General features: G+C 44.0%; 1 protein-coding gene across 2 annotated transcripts in view; it reads left to right on the forward strand.

Annotated features, from left to right (window-relative positions):
- Positions 1-16,791, forward strand: part of slc4a11 (solute carrier family 4 member 11) — a 232,749-nt gene extending 215,958 nt beyond the window's left edge. For both annotated transcript variants that reach the window (XM_078554605.1, XM_078554596.1), the window contains exons 17-20: positions 176-349; positions 12,465-12,660; positions 14,395-14,564; positions 16,384-16,791. In XM_078554605.1, coding sequence (XP_078410731.1) covers positions 176-349; positions 12,465-12,660; positions 14,395-14,564; positions 16,384-16,447 — 604 coding nt within the window. In that variant the 3' untranslated portion in view covers positions 16,448-16,791. The remainder of the gene's footprint in view (positions 1-175; positions 350-12,464; positions 12,661-14,394; positions 14,565-16,383) is intronic.
- Positions 16,792-23,369: the final 6,578 nt, after the last annotated feature.

Here is a 23,369-nt window from a genome sequence, read left to right on the forward strand (position 1 = left end):
GAGTTGAGGCCACAATCAGATCAAACATGATTTTATCAAATTGAACAGCAGGTTTGAAGGGCCGAATGGCCTACTCCTGCTCCTAATTTGTATGTTATTATCTGTATCTTCTATGTTGCCCGAAGTGATGATAGTCACTGTTTTCTAACTTTCTCCTCAAATTTTATGTTTACAGGCTAACAAAAGGCACAGGTTATCACTGGGACATCTTTCTTGTGGGCATAATCAACATTGCGCTGTCTATTTTTGGGTTGCCATGGGTACACTCTGCATTCCCCCATTCTCCTTTGCATGTCCGTGCACTTGCCTGTGTAGAGCAGAGAGTGGAGAACGGTCATTTGTATGAGATGTAAGTTAATGGTGGCTTCTGGACTTCCATTTTTTAATTATTATTTAACATGCGTGTGTGATGTGTGAAGCTTTGTAAACTAATAAAATAAATCCAGACCAATATTTAAACTTTTAAACCATAAAGGTTTGATTTGCTGACAAGAACGTGCTTGGGCACAAGCTCTCAAGACCATCTGACATAGAAGTTGCAGCTTTATATTCCCACCCCACCCACCCACCCACCCCAGAGATACAAGCAGAAAATCTAGCCTGATGCTCCAGTGCAGTACTGAGGGAGTGCTGCATGGTTGGAAGTGCCATATTTCAAATGAGATGTTAAACCAAGACCCTATCTACCCCCTTGAGTGGACAGAGATCCCACACATCTAACTTGAAGTGCAGGGGAGTTCTCCTCCATTTTCATGGCTGATATTTATCCCTCAGCCAGCATCAGTAAAACAGGTTATCTAATAACTATTACAACGCTGCTTGTGGGAGCTGGCTGGGTGTAAATTGGCTGCTGCCTTTCCTACATTGCATCAGCGAGTACACTTGAAAAGTACTTCATTGGGTGTAAGGCGCTTTAGGATGCCCTGAGGTCATCAGAGGAGATATATAAATGCAAACCTTTCTTTTATTTATATGTATGCATTCTTTTGGGGGGGGAAAAAGTTCTCCTCCTTTAACATGCTGTCATGATCATGTAAGTTCCACAATGCCTTGACATGTGAAATTAATGGACAGGCTAATGGCTCATGAAGTGCATCATAACTGAGCTTGAGCTTCATCTTCCCTCATGCCTGTGGAGGTGCTGTTGCTGGGTGGAAGTCAGAGTCCTGGCTATATTTCCTCTTCCCTTCCTTCCCAGCTCAGATATACTAGGGCAGATTCCAATGTCTCTATATTCATGTCAAAGATCAGCTAATCCGACAAAGACCAGGACTTGAACCTAGTATCTTCTGATCTTTGTGGTTTGGATGAGTGCAGCAGCATCAGCAACCTAAATTCAACACTATTCGGAAAAAGCAGCCGCTTGATCGGCACCCCATCCACCACCTTAAACATCTGCTCCCTCCGCCACTGGTGTACCATCTACGATGCACTGCAGCAACTCGCTAAGGCTCCAAGCCCATGACCTCTGCCACCTAGATGGGAAAAGGCTTCAGATGCTTGGGAAACCACCTCAAGTTTCCCTCCAAGCCACACACTATCTATCCCAGGTTGGCCATATATTACCATTCCTTCACTGACCACCCCCCCACCCCATACCTAACAACAGGGAGTACACCTAGCCTAGGGGAGAGAGTGGCAGAGTGATAATGTCACTGGGGACTAGTAACCCAGACATCCAGGCTAATGCTTTGGGGACACAGGTTCAAGTCCCACCATGGCAGCTGGTGGAATTTTTAGAATTCAATTAATTAAAAAATCTGGAATATAAAGCTAGTCTCAGTAATGGTGACCATGATAGCTAGCATTGATTGTCACAAAAACACATCTGGTTCACTAATGTCCTTTAGGGAAGGAAATCTACTGTCCTTACCCGGTCTGGCCTACATGCGACTCCAGGAGGGAAGGCGGTGGCATAGTAGTATTGTCATTGGACTAGTAATGCAGAGACCCAGGGTAATGCTCTGGGGACCTGGGTTCAGATCCCACCATGGCATAATTCAATAAAAACCTGGAATTAAAGAAACGTCTAACGATGATCACAAAACCAATGTTGTTTGTCATGCATTTTGGCCTGGCCTACATGTGACTCCAGGCCCACAGCAATGTGGTTGACTCTTCAATGCCTCCTGAACAAGGGCAATTAGGGATGGACAGCAAATGCTGACCTGGCTGGTGCGCACATCCCATGAAAGAATAAAGGGGTAAAAAAACATTCACACAGACTGCAACAGCTCATGAGTAACAAATGACGTCCTTGCCAGTGTTGCCCACATCCCAAAAATGAATAGGAAATGCTAAGACTGCAAAGCTGGTCCCTTGGCATCTGGTAGGTAGGCTGATTAACAGGTTTTTATCCTCACTTGAGTATTTGCCAACTTGGAGGAAATTGATATTCCATTAAAACTAGCATAAAAGCACTTCTTGTGTTAGCATCATCATATGTTGAAAAACCTAACTGCATTCTGCTCAGCCAAAAGACTGAACTTTATGAAACATCACTCGAGCTTAAAAACGTTAAGAGTCAACATTCTGAGAGTGGCCACAGAGAACAAGGCCACAGAGTGTGTGTGTTTCTGGGGGTGTTGGTTTGTTTGAAAAACAGGCTGAAAGAAATGGTTCAGTTTATTTAAGGTGTGTGCCCAAGCAAATATTCAATCACAGAGTGAACTGGCCTGACCGGAAGTCGACATTCCTCCCTGAAGCATTGCCACAAGCAAAAAGAAAAAAAAGATTATCCACTTATTCATTCAGCCGTTGTTTGTGGGATCTTGTGTGCAGGTAGTCTGTTTACCCACAAGATGACAGTGATTGCAACTTGACAGTAATGCTTTGGTTCCTTGTAACATTCATTCTCCGGGTGTAGGCATCACTGAGAAGCCCAACATTTACTGCCCATCCCTAATTGTAGTTGAGAAGGCAGTGCTGAGCTGTCATCTGGAACCAGGGCATTCCATGTGGTGAAAGTACACCCCCAGTGCTGTTGGGGAAGGCATTCTAGTCTGTTGACCAAGAAGCAACATGCTTGAGGAGACTTAAAGTTGCTATGAATGTCTAAATTCAGTATGTTTGTCTTTATAGAACAAGAACTTGCTTTGAAAATTGTCTTTAATGTAGGGAAAAGAAGAGACAAGATGCTTCAGAGGCAGGAGGGAAAAAAACAGAAGCTCCCTTGGATAGGTGGTGATGAAGGAGATTGAACTTTGTCATTGAAACTAAGGTCCCACAAACAGCAATGGAAGAAATGACCACATTGTGTGTTCTAGGGAAAAGTATTGGCCAGGACACTGGGGCGACCTTCCTGGCCCTTCTTCAAATAGTGCCAGGGGAACTTTCACGTCCACCTGAGAGGGAAGATGGGGACTTGGTTCAATGTCTCATCTACAAAGATATAAAAATAATGGGCTAGTCCATCATGATGGTTGAATGATCATGCCCTACCATGGCCTAAGTAAAGCTTTGGGTCATTAAACTGCACTGAAACGTAATCTAAAGGGAATCAACTAAACCTAACTCCATCCTTTTTAAAGGCCACTCTCAGCTGATCTAAGAGGGTAGTCATGAATAATAATAAGCTAACCAGTATTATTTCTCTGTTTCCTTAATTTAAACGTTGCTCTCCTGTGCTCCAGGTCAAAGATCTCCAACCACAAGTGATGTCCAAGCTCTAGTAATATGTCCTGGAGACCCAGAGAATTCGGTGCTGTTTAGCTCATTTCTCCCCTGCTGCTTTAGATTTCATGAACTTTCATATTTTGAAGGAGCTATTTTGCTGTTCTGTTGCCTCACTGGTAGATGAATCATAAATTGCAGCATCAGCTTTTGTTAGTATCAACAGCTTTTGAGAAGCTTTAATGAAAACACACCCCAGAGGACACAAGTTTTGCACCCAGGTAGCTCCCAAAGATGAAAAATTGTACAACTGATATCTTGGTGAATATCATTATGAAATTAATTTAAATAGCCTTTACTTGCATCGATCGCAGCACCTTGCCTGAAAATTCACAAAATGAATTACTTTCTGATGTACAGTGACAGTTATAATATATAGTACCTGACATAATTTCTACAGCAGTGCAGTTGAGCACTATTTATCACTACCGTACACTGCATCCAGCAGCAAAGGTACAAAGTGTTACATTAGCTGTCTGACATCCAGTCTTGGGTAAAGCAGATTTTTTTCTCAACTAAATAATGGAAAGAGAGAAGTCATTGTGTCTGCAGTCACTGTTGTGACACAGCAGTTGGTAAAGGCTGAGTTATTTAAAAATCCTGGAGGGAAACTTTAAACAACTGTCATGGCCTATATTTTCATTTGGTATGTTTGAGATGCAACTCTGAATTTGGGCATAAAACCACCAGTTCTCTAGAGGTTTTTATATCAAATTATATGAGACATTTATTAATTTACTCAAGCTAAACATATACACATAGCTATAAACTACTACTATCATAACAAATTCCCAAACTAATCTCCACTAAAGCAACAGCAACCCATAAACTTTAAGCAGGCACCAGGCAAAGCATTTAAACTTAAAATTTCAAAATTAAGTTCCTTTCACTTTGGTTCCTTTGTAGACACTGTGATAGGCTGACAGGCTTTGATATTACATTGTCTCTGCTCTGCACACACAAAACTACTATCTGTTATACTCAGCACATCTCTTTGAATGTGAATTCTCGTTGTATCACCAGTCCCTTTGAACTCCACCTCTTCTAAGAATAAAACCCCTTTGATAGTACCAATTTTATTAGTAATATAAACATCGCTTGGCCTCTGCTAGCTAGGTGCCAGATTTCACTCCCCTTCTTGAATGCTCTATTCAACAAAATGCAAATGCACTCTACCTCTCTTACATCTCAAGACTAGTATACATCAAAGCATCCAGGCTATCTGGCTTTAATCCAATTAAGACACACCCACAGACTAAACCTCTATTTAAAGAAAAAAAATTCCAACAATATTATATACATTAATAGATTCATGACAGTCACCAACACAAATCCCATTCCCTAACTACTGACTCAGTTGCTCGTCCTGATCACTGTCTGAGGAGGAACCAGGCTGTTCACACATTGGTGCCCTGTTTGATCCAGAGCTAAGCTTCCCAACGCAAACCCTCTCGCATCACCAAGACCACCAATTCCACCTGCGTAACATTGCCTGTCTCCATTTCAGCTCATCCGGTGCTGAATCCCTCATTCCTGTCTTTGTTATCTCTAGACTCGACTATTCTAATGTGCTCCTGACCATCCTGCCACCTTTCGCCTTCTCTCAGCTTAAGCTCATCCAAAATGCTTGCCCATATCCACACTTATACTGTGTTCCACTTACTTGTCACCCTTGTGCTTGCTGACCTACAATGGTTCAAACATGGACAAAATAGCTGAACTCCGGAGGTGAGAGTGACTGCCCTTGATGTCAAGGCCGCATTTGATCAAGTGTGGCATCAAGGAGCCCCAGCAAAACTGGAATCAATGGGAATAAAAACAGAAAATGTTGATCAAACTCAACAGGTCTGGCAGCATCTGTGGAGAGATATCCATATGACTCAACATGTTAACTCTCTTTCTCGCTCCACAAATGCTGCCAGACCCCCTGAGGATTCCAGCATTTTATTTTTATTTCCAATCTCCAGCATCCACAATGTTTTGCTTTTATTTTGATGTCCATGGGTATCGGGGGAAAAGTCTCCCCTGGTTGGAATCATACCTAGCACAAAGGAAGATGTTTGTGGTTGTTGGAGGTCAATCATCTCAATGCCAGGGCATCACTGCAGGAGTTCCTCAGGGTAGTATCCTCGGCCCAACCATCTTCAGCTGCTTCATCAATGACCTTCCTTCCATCATAAGGTCAGAAGTGGTGATGTTCACTGATGATTGCACAATGTTCAGCACCATTCGCGACTCCTCAGATATTGAAGCAGTCCATGTCCAAATACAGCAAGACCTGGACAATATCCAGGCTTGGTCTGAAATGTGGCATGCAGTATTCATGCCACACAGGTGCCAGGCACTGACCATCACCAACAAGAGATAATCTAATCATCGCCCCTTGATGTTCAGTGGTATCACTATCACTGAATCCCCCACCATCAACATCCTAGGGGGTTACCATTGACCAGAAACTGAACTGGACTAGCCATATAAATACTGTGGCTACAAGAGCAGGTCAGAGGCTGGGAATTCTGTGGCGAGTAACTCACCTCCTGACTCCCCAAAGCCTGTCCACCATCTACAAGGCACAAGTCAGGAGTGTGATGGAATACTCCCCACTTGCCTGGATGAGTGCAGTTGCTGACTCTTAACACCAACCCCTAGTCAGCTCCCCAGGAAGCAAAGGTCAAATTTTGGGCTAACTACTCTGGTGGAGGGGATGGGGTGTGGTTTTGGGAAGGAGGAGCTGGCTGAGGCTTTGGAGTATATGGGAGGTGCAGACCCCTTCCCCTCCACCTACAAGCAGTTGTCACTTCAGGCTACTTGTAGAACCTAAAAACTGAGTAAAACAGACCAGCATCACTCAGTAACAACAGACAGAACCAAATCGCCATTAGGTGCCTTATTAGCATAGTAAACAGTGGCAGGCCCTTTGAATGTTGGCTGCTTGGCATTCCTGCAGGCCCTGAAATTTTTACCCTCTCTCTTGCTCTGATCAAGAGGATGATCAAGACTTCTGGACTCATCTGGACCTCTGGATAGAGTCTGGAGCCCTTTAGCATGTGGTTTAAGTTGGAGGAATAAACTAAAACGTGTTGAGTGACCTTCCTCATCCGTACGCATTTCCTTAAGTAAAAGCGATGTAACGTGCCAATTGAGGAGTGAACTGTGGATTTATTTAAGTGGAGTTTTTCAGTTGGATGATTATTCAGAGGTTTATCCTGCAATGGCTCATTGCACAGAGAAACTGGACAACTGATGTAGTCAGTAAAGCGAACTCAGGAGAATCACATTCTTCTAAATAGAATGCTATTCAATCAAGATTATACATGTTGGTTACATTCATTTCAATGCATAATTAGGCTATTTGGACTGAAGAGAGTGTGACACAATAAGATCTGTGGAATAACAAATATAGCATGGAGGAATATTAACAAAAGCCTTTACTAGCAGAGTCCTGTGCTGGCTACCTCTCTCACTGGGATAGAACGAGGAAAACTCAGTGCTCTTTTTCTAGCTTTGACTTCTCTTTCCTGCTTTTCTCCCCTGTCCAGTGTGGCTCACCGGCTGGAAGCATTGAAGTTACAACACATAAACTGGCCATTCAGCCAAACCAGCCTTTACCCTCCACATGAACAAATAACCCTTCTCATACTTATTGAATAAGATTACCACAGGGACGCTTAAGATAAACACATCTTGGTTTTAATTAGATTTAAAACAGTAGAAAGTGGAATGGGAACACATGAGCTGAGGCTGTGGGACCCCTGGGCATATCTTGAGGCGTCTCTACCTGGATTCTGGCAATGGCAACATTGACTTTCTCTTTCCTCAAGCAGTAAATGAGGAAACCTGTGTTCATGCCGTGTAGAAGCCAGGTTTGGCATTTTAAAAATTCTTTTACTGCATGTGGGCAGTGCTGGCAAGGCCAGCATTTATTGCCCATCCCCCGATTGCCTTTCAGAAGGTGGTTTAGAACCATTGCAGCCAGTGTGGTTATGAGTAGCCATGATCTCATTGAATGGCGGAGCAGACTCGATGGGCTGAATGGCCTACTTCTGCTCCTACACCCACAGGGCTGTTTTGCAGGGAGATCCTAAATTTTGACCAAATGACCGTGGAGGAACGGTGATGTAGTTCCAAGTCAGGATGGTGTGTAATCGGAAAGGGAACTTGCAGGTGGTGCTGCCCTTGTTCTTCTAGGCAGTCACGTGTTCGGAAGGTGCTGTCAAAGGAGACTTGGCCAGTTGCTAGGCTGCGGCCTGTAGACGGTGCACACTGCTGCCATTATGCACCGGTGGTGGAAGGAGTGAATGTATAAGGCGGTCGACGGGGTGCTGATCAAGCGGGCTGTTTTGCCGTGGATGGTATTGAATTTCTTGAGTGTTGTTGGAACCACAGTCATCCAGGCAAGTGGAGTGTATTCCATCACACTCCCGACTGGAGCCTTGTAGACAGTGGATCGGAGTTGGGGAGTCAGGATTTGAGTTCATTGTTGCAGAATACCCAGCTTCTGACCTGTTCTTGTAGCCATTAACCTATCCATATAAAAGGAATGATGGGAAAAGACTAAGGCCCTTCAGATCTGCCCTGTCTTGTTGCTGTTTGTAGGATCTTGCACATAGAATGACAGCCACATTTTCACTGCACCTGTTCACTGCTTTTCACATCTGGTTCATGCTACTCGAAGCACGTTTTGGCGTTTGAGTGAAGCAATGTGATCATGTGCTATAGCAAGGGAACGGGATAACGGGATAACTGGATAACTCTTTCAGAGAGCAGACCAAATCGCTGCCTCTTGTGCTGTAAATTTAAAATGGTTGCCAAAAGACTAAGAGACATTTTTATTGCAGCGAGTTGTTTGTGTTTTTGAATGGACTGCCTGCAAGGATGGTGGAAGCAGATTTAATAATTTTCAAAAAGGAATTGGGTACATACTTAAAAGAGGATTGTTCAGAACTGCGGAGAAGCAATATGGGCATTGGACTAATTGGACAGACCTTCCAGAGAACTGGCACAGACATGGTGGGATGAATGGCTGCATGATTCTGTTTAAAAAGAGTATATTTTTTATTCGTTCATTGGGATGTGAGTGTCGCTGGCTGGGCCAGCATTTTTTGCCCATCCCTAATTGCCCTTGAGGCGGTGGTGAGCTGCCTTCTGGAACCGCTACAGTGCATGTGGTGTGGGTGGACCCACAGTGCTGCAGGATTCCCAGCCTCTGACCTGCTCTTGTAGCCACAGTATTTATATGGCTGGTCCAGTTCAGTTTCTGGTCAATATCAACATCCTGGGGGTTACCAATGGGGGGATTTAGTGATGGTAATGCCACTGAATGTCAAGGGGAGATGGTTAGATTCTCTCTTGTTGGAGATGGTCATTGCCTGGCACTTGCGTGGTGCGAACGTTACTTGCCGCTTGTCAGCCCAAGCCTGGATATTGTCCAGGTCTTGCTGCATTTGGACATGGACTGCTTCAGTATCTGAGTAGTCATGAATGGTGCGAACATTGTGCAATCATCCCCATTCCCACATCCCCACTTCTGACCATATGATGGAAGGAAGGTCATTGATGAAACAGCTGAAGATGGTTGGGCCTAGCACACTACCCTGAGGAACTCCTGCAGTGATGGTCTGGAACTGAGATGATTGACCTCAAACAGCCATAAGCCGTAGGAGAAGAAGTAGGCCATTCAGCCCATTGAGTCTGCTCCACCATTCAATGAGATCATGGCTGATCTGATAATCCTCAACTCCACTTTCCTGCCTTTTCCCCATAACCCTTGATTCCCTTACTGATTAAAAATCTGTCTATCCCAGCCTTGACTATACTTAACAGCCCAGCCTCTACAGCCCTCTGCGGTAAAGAATTCCACAGATTGGCTGCCCCCTGAGAGAAGAAGGGATTCTCTGATTCGGGGCCTGCACTCTTTCGTGCATGCATGCAAAAGAGCGCAGAAATCTCCCTGAGGCACAGAGGTGCCTCAGGGAGATTACTTTCACTTATGAAACATTGAAGAAAGGTTTAAAAAAAATTTAAGGACAAGTACCCTCATGTGAAACTGTCCAGCTGGGACATGTCCATTAATTTTTTCAAAATTTTTTATTTAAATATTAAACCCTTCATGAAACCTCACCTTGCCTGTGGTAGAGGTTTCATGATAAATGTGAAGGTCGCCTGGGCTCTTTGCCTGCCCGCCAACCTTAAGGTCGGACGGGCAGCATTCTTAACAACTTTAATTACTTTCTTAATGGCCTTAATAGGCCTTTGACAGTTCGGCTGCGCGCCCGCCGAACTGACAATCTAAGTGACGCGTGGTGACATCAGGATGCACGCCCAATGTTACCGCACATCATTTTACGCGTCGGCAAGTGGGCCCCGCCCCTGCACGCCGACCTGAAAATTCTTCCTTAGATGTTTCAATAAGGTTGCCTCTCATTCTTCTAAACTCCAGTGAGTACAGGCCCAACCTATTCAACCTCTCCTCATAAGAAAATCCCTCCATCCCCAGGATCAACCTAGTGAACTTTCTCTGGACTGCCTCCAATGCCAGCATACCCTTCCTTAGATAAGGGAACCAAAACTGTTCAGTTTTCTAGCTCTGCTCTAACTAGTGCCTTGTATAGTTTTAGCAAGACTTCCCTATTTTTATACTCCATTCCCTTTGAAATAAAGGCCAACGTTCCATTTGCCTTCCCTATTACCTGCTGAACTTGTATGCTAGCTTTTTGAGATTCAGGCACGAGGACCCCCAAATCCCTCTCTGCTGCATCTTTCTGCAGTCTTTCTCCATTTAAATAATATTCAGCTCCTCTATTCTTCCTGCCAAACTGCATAACCTCAAACTTTCCCACATTATATTCCATCTGCCAAGTTTTTGCCCACTCACTTAACCTGTCTATATTTCTCTGTAGACTCTTTGTGTCATCCTCACTACTTGCCTTCCCACTTATTTTTGTATCATCCGCAAACTTGGCAATAGTACATTCACTTCCCTCATCCAACTCATTAATATATATTGTAAATAATTATGACCCCAGCACTTACCCCTGTAGCACCCCACTAGTTACAGGTTACCACCCTGAAAATGCCCCCCTTATCCCAACTCCCTGTCTTCTATTAGTTAGCCAGTCCTCTATCCATGCTAATATACTACCCCTAACTCCATGGGCTCTTATCTTATTAAGTAACCTTATGTGTGTAACCTTATTGAACACCTTTTAGAAATCCAAATATATTACATCTACTGGTTCCCCTTTATCCATCCTGCTTGTTACCACCTTAAAGAATTCTAATAAATTTTCAGGCATGATTTCCCTGTCATGAAGCCATGACTCTGACTCTGCTTGACTATATTATGCATTTCTAAATGCTCTGCTATTACATCCTTTATAATAGACTCTAACATTTTTCCAATGACAGATGTTAAGCTAACTGGCCAATAGTTACCTGTTTTTTGTCTCCTTCCCTTTTTGAATAAGAGTGTTAGATTGGCAGTTTTCCAATCCTCTAGGACTTTTCCAGAAACCAAGGATTCTTGGAAGATTACTACCAGAGCATCCACTATCTCTGTAGCTACTTCCTTTAATATCCTAGGATGCAACTCATCAGGTCCAGGTGACTTATTGGCCTTTAGCCCCATTAGTTTCCCTAGTACTTTTTCTCTAGTGATAGTTAATGTATTTATTTCCTCCCCCCCTCCCCATTTTGCACCATGATTATTTAGTATTTTTGAAATGCTATTAGTATCTTCTACCATGAAGAGTGAGGCAAAGTATTTATTCAACTCCTCTGCCATTTCTAGTTCCCCAAAGTTATTTTTCCAGCCTCATTCTCTGAGGGGCCTATATTGACTTTGGCCTCTCTCTTCCTTTTTTATATATTTAAAGAAGCTCTTACTGTCTGTTTTTATATTATTTGCTCGTTTACCCTCAAAAGTTTATTTTCTCTCTCTTAATTTTTTATTGGTCATTTTCTGTTGGTTTTTAAAACTTTCCCAATCCCCAGGCTTACCAGTAACCTTTGCCACATTGTATGTTTTTTATTTCACTTTGATACTATCCTTAACTTACTTGGTTAACCATGGTTGGTTTATCCCCTTCCTACAATCCTCCTTCCTCACTGGGATGGGACAACCATCTTCCTTTGTGCCAGGTCTGACTCCAACCAGCAGAGAGTTTTCCTTCTAATTCCCGTTGACCCCTGTTTTGCTAGGGCTCCTTGATGCCATAGTCATTCAAATCCTACCTTGATGTCAAGGGCAGTCACTCTCACCTCACCTCTGGAGTTCAGCTCTTTTGTTCATTTTGAACCAAGGCTGCAATGAGGTCAGGAACTGAGTGACCCTGCTGGAACCCAAACTGAACATCAGTGAGCAGGTTATTGCTGAGCAAGTGCCACTTGATAGCACTGTTGATGACCCCTTCCATTACTTTACTGATGATTGAGAGTAGACTGATGGGGTGTTAATTGGCCAGGTTGAATTTGTCCTGCTTTTTGTATACAGGACATACCTCAGCAATTTTCTACACTGCCATGTAGATGACAGTGTTGTAGCTGTATTGGAACAGTTTGGCTAGAGGCTTGGCAAGCCGGAGCACAAGTCTTCAGCACTGTTACTGGAATATTGTTAGGGCCCATAGCCATGGTGATATCCAGTGCCTTCAGCTGTTTCTTGATATCACGTGGAACAAATTAAATTGACTTGAAGACTGGCCTGTGATGTTCGGTATGTAAGAAATTTGTCTGTTTCTGGACTGGAGCCTCATGTATTTTTGTTTTTCTCCCTCCCTCTTTATCTTTCTCAGGATTGTTAGAGTGAGGGAAACCCGTGTGTCAGCACTCGTGGCGCACATATTGGTGGGGATTTCGCTTCTCATGTTACCCATCCCTCTACAGTGGATCCCAAAACCAGTCCTGTATGGGCTGTTTCTCTACGTTTCTGTGACCTCCATCGATGGGTGTCAGTTTTTTGAGAGACTGGCCCTTCTATTTAAGGAGCAGGTAAAAATAGAAAACCTCCGCACAACAACGCACTTTACGCTTAACCTGGAAGGAGCTTTCTCTAACCTGTTAACCTTCTTCCATTTAATATCTGCAAAGTGTGTTGGCATGTTTGTCCCAAGTTAAAGGCGCTAAACTGATTGCTTGTCTTAGTATAAGTAATAGTCTTAAAAAGAGGGACATTGCAGTCATTGCATCCTGCATTCTCACTGATACACAAACATGTAAAAGCTGAATTTGATTTTGATAGAGGAAGGGAAGGGGAAGTGGAAACAAAAACAAAAATAAAAATAGCTGGAAAAACTCAGCAGGTCTGACAGCATCTGCGGAGAGGAACACAGTTAACGTTTCGAGTCCGTGTGACTCTTCACCAGATCTAAAGAGAAATACAAATGAGGTGAAATATAAGCTGGTTGAGGGGGGTGGTGGGGTGGGAGAGGTGGAGCTAGATAGAGGGCCAGTGATAGGTGGAGGCAAAGAAGAGATTGCCAAAGATGTGTTGACAAGGGGTGTTGACGGTGGTGATAATTGGATACCAGTCAGCTGTGCTTTCTAAAAATAACCCAGTCAAATTTTCGTGAGTCATATATCAGACATTACAATACCCATCCAAACGTGTTGACTTTTTGTAATCACATTTTCTCCTTAGGCAATCAAAATCTTTTTTTAATGAGCCTGGTTATAAATTCCTCCCCTGTATCTGTGTTTGCTGATGCTGGGATTTCAGATTGGACATAGGGAATGCGCTTCTGAACGTTGAACGATTGGCTCCCCCTTGCCTGTGTATTGTGTGCATTGCTGGGTCTCTCGGTGGCAAGGGAACCCACCCTGTGCCAGTGAGCGGCCCCTCCGCCTCGCCAACACGCAGGCCGCCATTTTGTGCAGGCGCCTGTGCGGCTGAGCTACCCGTGGGCTGGAAAGACTCAGCTGCAGCTGGAAGCTCTGGGTGAGTGTGCAAGCCCTGGTGCCTTGGCGCTGCTGCCAGTGAATCCGACGCTGAGAGTTCAAAGAGCGACAGAAGGGGCATGGCGCAGGAGAGTGGCGGCCCCACCATTCAAACAGCCCCGGTGTTTCTGGGCACTGAGAAGCCTGCATTTAATAAAGAGTTAAGAGCAGGAGTGGGCCAAACATCCCTCAAACCTGTCTGCCATTCAACAAGATTATGGTTGATCCTTGACCTCAATTCCAATCTTCTGCCCAATCCCAATGACCCTCGATTCCCTAAATCTATTGATTGCCGTCTTGAATATACTCAATGACTCAACATCTCCAGTTCTCTGAGATAGAGAATTCCCAAGGTTCTCAACCTCTAAGTGAAGACATTTCTCCTAATTTTTGTCCGAATGACCAACACCTTGTCCTAACTCCTGGTTTTAGACACCCCGACCAAGTAGGAGCTGCCTTGATGGGAGGAGAAATCTGGATCATGCTTTTTCCCACTGTCCCCAAAAGCATTATGGACGCTGTGACAAGTGGGAGTATTCAGGACCGAGAAATAGATTTTTGTGGGATAAGGATATCGAGGGATTATGGTTCAAAAGTGGTTAAATAGATAGTAGGTGCAGACGATCTCATTGAACGAGGGGCTAAATAGCTTCTTATATTCCTAGGAATCAAAAGTTTTTAACCAAGTTTCAAAACCGATCCTTCTCTTCCCCCTCCTCTATCTAGTCTAATTCTCAATGGAAACTGCTTTTGTTGTAATCATGGTCCTTTTTTTCTGATCTGGTGTAGACGTCCTATCCCCCTACCCATTATATCAGGAGAGTCCCACAGAGGAAGATCCATTATTTCACTGGGCTCCAGGTGATTGAGATCGTCATACTCTGCGGCTTTGGAATGGCCCCCATGCCGTACTTGAAGATGGTATTTCCTCCCATCATGCTCGCCATGGTCCCAGTCAGGTTAGTCACTGTCTCCTTTTCCTGTAGGGTTAGTCCTTGTAGAGTTTCTTTCTACTCTGGAATTGTGGGCAAACTGCAATGTGTGTGTTCAAAAGACTGATTTAATATGAGATAAATGGTTGTACACGAGTGAGATGCAGGCTGGAGGGGTTTGGATGATTTAGATACAGAATAATGGATATCTGGAAGTAAGATACAGGCTGGAATCTAATCAAGGGATTCAGGTAGTTTATATATAATGGATACAACAATTACTTTCCTTTCTACAATGCTTTTAACATAGCAACAGGTTCCAAGGCACTTCACATGAGTGTCAGTAAACAAACTTTGACAGGCAAGGAGATATTAAATCAGATGACCAAAAGCTTGGTCAAAGAGATAGATTATAAGGAGCGTCTTAAAGGAGGAAAAAAGAGGAAGGCAGGATTACCGGGGGAATTCCCGTGCTTAGGGCCGAGGCACGGTGGAGTGATAAAAACCTGGGATGCTCAAGAGGCCAGAATTGGAGGAGTGCGGAGATCTGGAGGCTGAAAGAGACTAGAGTTGAGGAGGAGGCGCAAAGTCTTGGAGGGATTTGAAAACCAGGATGAGAATTTCAAAATCAAAGCCTCATTTAACTGGGAGCCAGTGTTGGTCAGCAAGCACAGGGGTGATGGGCGAACAGAACCTGGTCTATAATTGAGGGATTCAGATGGCTTGTATGTGGAATAATGGGCACCCAGGGTGATTACAGGCTGCAAGCTAGGGACGTAGATGATACTCTTGAGGTGTTCAACTACATTCTTGTGGTTTGCAGTCCTTTCCGACTTAGAATGGTGATACAGTTTTTAAGTGACGATGTAGAACTAAACATTATTTATCTTACACAGCTGACAATTTTAGTCAGATGAACTTTTCCTTTACCCTTCCCCTCAGCTAGGCTGCCATGGTGAATGACTTGGCCCTTTGAGCCCACAATGCTGAGCTTCCAGTCTCTGGCACAGCATTACCTGATTGTGTGTGATAGCTGACATAAATGGCCTTCCAGGAATAGCTCTTAGCATCTTGCAGCACAGGAGGAGCCATTCAGGCCATCATGCCTGTGCCTGCTCTCTAAGAAAGGTCCCCACCGAACCCCACCCAAGGTACTTCATAGGAAGTGTTATTAGACAGCAAGCCACACAAAAAGATATTAGGACAAGTGACCCAGAAGCTTGGTTTTTGAAAACAACAGAGAACGGTTTAGAGGGGAAATTCCAGGGCTTTCGAGCTGAAGACATGGCCAAGGAGAGAAGGAAACCCGGGATGGCCAAGAGGCTGAAATTGGAGCGGCACAGCCACCTAGGATGGTGGCAGGGCTGGAGGAGGGAAGAGAGAGGACAGGGTGAGACCATGGAGAAATCTGACACTCGCCCACAGGCCGGGAGCCACTTCTGCAGCACCATCGATTCCTCTGTGGCCCTTGGCAACATTGCTGTTGTGCGTATCACTGAAGGGCCTCCTAGTCAGCAGTGGGACATTGACAAACCTGGGATGCAGGGTTCTTCAATTTTTAAAAAATTCTCCTCTACAGATGGCTGGGGTTATTCTGGCTTTCATCTAACAAGCAAAAGGGCCCAGCTGGAATTAGGTCGACGGCTAGTGTTCCCTTCTCTTCTTCCCTTTGGAGATGCTTCTGTCTTCCAATTGGCAAATGTTCAGAATAACAGGATAGTGGAGAATTGGAAGGCAAGACCTGTGTCTCTTTGTTTTATGGAGCAGCATCTTTGTAAGTGCAGTTCAATGCAAGACATTTTTTGGTTTCCTGGTCTTCATTCTTGTACTCTTGCCTTGTTGACAGATCCCACATATTTCCTAGGATAATTGAAGCCAAGTATTTGGATGCGATGGATGCGGAACATTAAAGGACACCTAGATCAAGCGGGTGTACCTCGTGCACTCTGGATCATGGGATGTGTCTGGAGAAGGGTTTTTGTGCATTGCTGCTTGAGGACTAACCGAAGCAGCTAGCACTAGATGAAGACTGAGCTCCAGGGAGTGCCATTTTATCCATGTACTACAAGCAAAGGGGCAGTGCCCGGTGTTCCTTTCACATTATGTTTTTGCACCAAACTTGAAATGTCTCTTTGGAAAAAGGTTGCACAGTGATGAATGTGTCTGTGGGAGGGGGAGATGGACCATAAAAAAAATTATCCCTTTGGTTAGTGTTCCTCCAGTCCACCCGCCCACCCCAACCCAACCCCTTCCTTTTCTATTACAAGGAATTGTGGAGGCAGGCTCTTGGTTTTGTAACATCAGGACAATTGGATGGGTTAGTTTTAGTTTTCTGAAGCAGAGCATACAGTACGTAGATCCTCCACACAATCCTCAATGTAATGGAGTTGTGGGTTATTGCTGCAGTTTAGATGCACATTATGATAGACGGACATTATGATAGTATAGCTCCACCCACATCCCCATCATATGTACTCTTGTACAAAAGAGTTAAAGGGATATCTGTATATGTATCGTGTGTGTGTGTGTATATATATATATATATATATATGTATATACATATATATATATATATAAATACATATAATATGTGTGTGTATATATATATATATACATATATGTGTGTGTATATATATATATACATATAATATGTGTGTGTGTGTATATATATATATATATATATATATATATACACACATATAATATGTGTATATATACATATATGATATATATAATATAAATATCTATATATATATTATGTGTGTCTGTATATGTATTCCATCTTGTAATCATTTTAATTTTTTCACAAGCGTGTCTCTGGTCAGAGGCTAATTTTTATTTAATTGTCCAAAACAGCCATAAATTGAGGCCTGTATGCTTTGCTGAAATTTGGCCATAGTTGATGACTGAGCTGGTTGTGGTGGAATGGGGTGGAGGGTGAGGAGGGGAGAGAGATAAAGTGCTCCTTTCACATGACGGTCAGTGTAGTGCACCTAATCACCCAGTCTGACCAGGATCAACCCTTGCTCCTCTTGAGTTTCCCCATGCGTCCCCTCCAGCGACCTTCTTCAGTTCCCATCCTCCCCCTCCTAACGGGGAAGCTATAAAGCAGACCTTGGTGATGTGAATAGTTCCCCAGTCACAACCTTCATTCACACCGTGTGCATGTGAGTTTCCTGGTGCAATCCCTACTTGGATAGAGTTGTAATATAAATGGATTGTAATGTAAATGGTTTGCTCCTCTATCAATGTTATGATTCAAACCCTGTCTGTGATACTGTAATATATAATAATGGTATTGGTCGCTTATTTCAGATGTTTCATCTCGTATGACATGTATTTGACATCTGACACTTGAGTGAATATTGCTGTCAGTGGATCAGAAAAACTAAAATTCCAGAGCTATTTTCTAAAGCGCTCCTATTGTCTGTTTTTTTTTTAAATTGGAAGGTAACGAGTAATTTGGTAAGGAGGGATGGGAAGCATAGAGCTCCTCCATCTTAGGCATCTAATATCTGTGTCAAGAATGCTTGGGGAATAACTCCCAAGTCAGCTGCAGCATGAGATAGAAACAGATTAAAATCCCCTTTCATCATCACTCATGACATTTGACTGATTGAAGCACCACAGCTGAGCCTGACCATGTTCCTCACCTAATGTCTTTGTAGAAAGACTTCAGAGAGGGGGTGGGGTGATTGCACAGCAGTTAACTGCAGGAAGCCTTGTCATTCAGTTAACTTGACAGAGATTGACAAATCATAGAGATAAAAACAAAAAACTACTGCGGATGCTGGAAATCCAAAACAAAAACAGAACTACCTGGAAAAACTCAGCAGGTCTGGCAGCATCGGCGGAGAAGAAAAGAGTTGACGTTTCGAGTCCTGATGACCAGTTCTGCTGAAGGGTCATAAGGACTCTAAACGTCAACTCTTCTTCTCCGCCGATGCTGCCAGACCTGCTGAATTTTTCCAGGTAATTCTATTGACAGATCATATCCTGAAGGTCCGATGAATTAAAGTCTTACAAGAACACAAGAAATAGGAGCAGCCTCTCGAGCATGCTCAGCCATTCAATAAGATCATGGCTGATTTAGTGTGGCCTCAACTCTGTCCTGCACTGCCCCCCACCCCCTCCATGCACCCCCGCCCCCCCAAAATTTGACTCCCTTCTCTATCAAAAATCAATTGCCTTTAAAAGTTCAGTGACCCAACCTCCAGTGCTCTCTGGGGAAGAGAATCCCACAGACTAACAACCCTTTTGAGCAGAAAAGAAATTCTCCTCCCCTAAATCTTGTGTTTACATAGCCCTATCACATTCCTCTGGAAGATTGCATTGTACCTCATAATCAATTAATTGCAGCAAAGGGCAGTGGTGGTTGATATGTCACCAAATGTAGCAGCTGTTTCTCATGCAGGAAGCCCCCACAAACAACAATGAGATGAAAGACCAGCTCATCTACATTTGACGCCAAATGTTGGCCAAAACATTGAGAATTCCCTACTATTTGCCTAAAGCCGTTGGATTTTATGGGGCTTCGCCACCTCTGACAATGCGGCACTCCCTCAGTATGGCACTGGTAAGCCAGCCTTGATGACGTGCATCAGTCCGTGGCTTCCTGACGCAGGGGAGCACCAGCTGAATCGGATTGCTAGATTTATTTTAGATGGGACACTTTTTGGTGGCAGTTTTAGGAATGTTTTTTCTCCCCCCACTGCTTTTTTTTTCATGTCTGCCTATTGGGACCTATTCTAACATTGCACAACAATTATTGCACTTTGACCCTTGCATCAAGAACACTTCAAATCAAGTCGAGGCCACTGATATTAAGTGGGTCCGGAGAATATTTGCTAAAACACTCCGCAGTTTGCTCTCCCTCGCCTTCTAGTCTCAGCTCGCAGCTTCAGAAAATAACCTTTGGCTATTGGTCTCTACTGAACTATTTTGTAATCCCCTAAAATGTTACAAAGGACCATTTTGTGCACTTGAGGCAACCAGGAATCGGCCATTTTGTGTAGAATCGCCCTAAAGCGACATGAAGCTTTGCCCCAATGAAATCCAGGTTGGGGAAGAGCAATGGATTTTCTACACAAAATTTGTTCTACTTTATTTTTTCCAAGGTTAATTTTATTTATTTGCTTTGAAACTGCTTTTGCTACTTAAACAGTAGCAGTATGTCAGACTAAACACTCGAGTAGGCTTGGCCATACAATGGCGCTTTTTACATTGGGCTCTGGAACCTTCTACCTGAAGGTACAATATGAGGAGACCCTGGAATGTGGTCGCTCCAGGATGTTCAGCCCAACAGGGAGCTGACCTCTAGTGTTTAACCAACAATTGTTATGACCATGTGAGGAGGGGTGAAATGACTCCCCTGTTCTCCCTCTCCAACCTGACTGTAACGGTTTTTTTTGGTGAATTTGGAGAGGATGTGCTTTGCCAATACGGCAGGAGTTCCACTATTTATGCTTTCAGATTGTAAAGAATTGGTCAGGCAAGTTTTCTTGGGTTAAACAAAGAGCAAGGTAGTTTCAATAAACCTATTTCTCGAATTTAAAAAAAAATCCAGGTAAGTCGCAACTACTTCACATACATACACACATGTCACACACACTCACCTGGGCCGCCCCCATGCACACGCCACACACACATGCACATCTCTCACACTCACCTGGGCTCGCCCCCCCCCCCCCCCCCCCCACCCTACACACACACTCTCATACTCACCTGGGCCCGCCCAGACAGACACAGACACACACACACACACACACACACACTCAACTGGGCCCACTCACACACACACACACACACACACACACGTCACGCACTCACACGTCACGCACTCACACACACTCTCACTTACTCCACTGGGCCCACACGCATGCGTGCACACACACACACAAATCTCACATGTCACACACATGTGCACACACTCTCACCTGGGCCCACACACACACACACACACACACCTGGGACTGCCCCCACACACACACACACACACAGACACACGTCACACACACAAACACACTCACTCACCTGGGCCCACACACATGCACGCATGTCACACACACACACACACACACACATACTTGGGACCACACACACACACACACACGCACACACACATAATAAAAGCAAAATACTACGGATGTCGGAAATCTCAAATCAAAGCAGAAAATACTGGAAAAACTCACCAGATCCAGCACATCTCTGGAGAGAGAAACAGAGTTAATGTTTTGAGTCCGTATGGAAGAAGAGACATATGGACTCAACGTTTTTATCACACACACATACTAGTACAGATGGCAGAATAAGTGGATAGGTTTAAGTATTTTTTTACAGTTTGTGAAGAGGGTAAAACAGGAGTATAAGGTTAGCTGCTCTTCGGTTGGTCTCGATGTAGTGATTCCACTTTGTGACCTTTTTGTTCGGTTGTCTTCCTGGGTGCAATTAGATGGAGTAGGTTTCCAAGGTTTATTCCCAAAAGACCTCAGTTTGCAGTAAACTTCCCATTTCAGGATGGTTACTTTGCAAATCCGGGCACAATACTTCGGAGAGGGAGGGAAAACGGCTTCAGCCCCTTGTTTCAGTACAGCATTGTGTTGCTCTCTCACTCTCTCTCTCTTGCTTGGTAAACAATCCCTTAAAGTGCCCTGCTGGCTCTACATCCCAGAGGAATGCCGTTAGTCCATGTCTGCCGCAGTCATTGTTTCTGAACCGGTAATTACGTCTTTGATGTTATGACTCAGAAACATTTGAAAAGTTTCATGACAGTGTAAAAGCCAACAGGAGATAGGGTTTTTCACACACCCCACCCCCCACCCACCCAGGGGGCTGAGTGTCTTCTTTTCTGTCCCACTTGATGGAATGTAAGTGGTGTATTGTAGCTGCCTGATCGTCTCCATTTGTCTTTAGAGGGTTTCAGATTTTTAAAAATTCAGCCAGAAAAAGATTAGAAATTGTACCTTTTTTTTAATAAAAAAAGCACATCCTTGTAACGCAATATGTAAAATACAAAAAAAATTACCAAGTGGCTAAAGTAATAACCAGAATACAAATCAAACTTAAAAATAGACGTTGAGTTCCAAAGTCAGAATGGTGTAAAACATCAAGTAAAGCTCTTGCATAGCACCTCTGCCCTGTGACCTCTACCCTTAAGAAGGACAATGCAGCAGCGCTACCACCTTCACGTCACACACCATCCTTGACTTGGCTGCTGTCTTTCATGTGTCACCCGCAGCTCATTGCCAGCGCTCTGGCCTCAGAGCCAGACGGTTACGGGTTCAAGTCCCGTGACAGAGGTTTGAGTACCTGATTTAGGTTGGCACTCTGGAGCTGCACTGTTGGAGGATCTGGTTTTTCAGGTGACGTGTTAAACTAACACCGAAAGCAGATTACATGGCCACTTGGTTTATTTTTCAGCAGCTTGCTGCATGCAGATTGACTTCTGCATTTCCCACATTAATCACCTCATTATATCACCCCTTAGCCTCCTAAACTCAGAAGTGAATAGAAGTTGTGTTTATGCAACCTGTCCTCAATTTAAACCTGGGTATATTTTGGTAAATCTGCACTGCATCCCCTCCAAAACCAATACATTCTCCTTGAGATGCAGTGCCTAGAATGGAATGCAGTGCTCCAGATGGAACCAAGGATGTGGAGACAGGCCCCAGACACTTCAGCACCTTTCTCTCCCCTACTGCCTATTCCCTCTGATTCATCTGACGACGATTTTTAACCTGGTGTCCTTCACCAAGGGCCATGAGGTGCAATATACTAAATGTCCTGTTAGTGGTGCTGCTGAGCTTGCACCTAGTGCTATTCTCAACAGCACCACTAGCAAGTAGTCAGTGGTAGTGCAACTATAGTTTTATATGAGGGTTTTGAGTGTATGGGGTCAATCCTTGCTGTTTTCAGCACATTATTGATTTATAAGTGCTTTATGATTTTATTTTAGCAAATAAATTTAGTTGAAAGTAATTTACGCTGCTGGTTCACCTTCAAAACATGTTCACATCCCTCTGTGATTCCAGAAAGACTTGCATTTATATAGCACATTTCAGATGTTTCAATTTAGCACTTTACTGCCAATAAAGTACTTTTTGAAGAGCAGCCAATGTACAGACAACAAACTCCTGCAAACAGCAATGTGATAATGAATGGATAACCTGATTTTGTGACGATTGAGGGATGAATATTGTCCAAGTCACTAGGGATAAACACTCCTCTTCTTGGGATCTTTTATGTCCACCTGACTGGGCAGATGGGGCCTCAGTTTAAGTATCCCATTTGGAAGAACATTCGCCCAGTACTGCATGGAGAGATCTAGTCCTGGAGTGAAACTTGAACCCAGGACCTTCATGACTCAAAGGTGAGACATGGCTGACATTTTGAACCTCCAGCATTACAACCCTTTGAGATCTCTGCACTCCTCCAATGCTGGCCTATGTGCATGCCCTAAATTTTTCACCCCACCATTAGGCTTTAGCCTTTGGCCTACAGCCTTAGCCATTTAGGCCTAAGCTTTGAGATTCCCTCCTTAAACCTCTCTAGCTGCCTTCTCCTTTAAGGCACTTCTTAAAACCTAACTCCCAAGTGGTGCAAGTGCTGCACATGGAGGTGGAGGGGATGGGGTGATGTGGTGGTCACGCGTCTTTGATTATGTGCAGTACCTCACTCCCCGGATAGTTTTGTAACACGACCTGTGGAATCATGTCAAAAGCAGTTTGAGACCTTATGGTCTCACGTGGAGCTGTAGAGCTCCAGCTGTTGCTGGGTTGGACCGTCTCTTTAGATGTACGACTGTAGTCTTTTCCCTTTGGTAGACTGCATCCT

The sequence above is a fragment of the Cetorhinus maximus genome, chromosome 1 (assembly GCF_964194155.1).
Source record: "Cetorhinus maximus chromosome 1, sCetMax3.hap1.1, whole genome shotgun sequence".
NCBI lineage: Eukaryota > Metazoa > Chordata > Chondrichthyes > Lamniformes > Cetorhinidae > Cetorhinus > Cetorhinus maximus.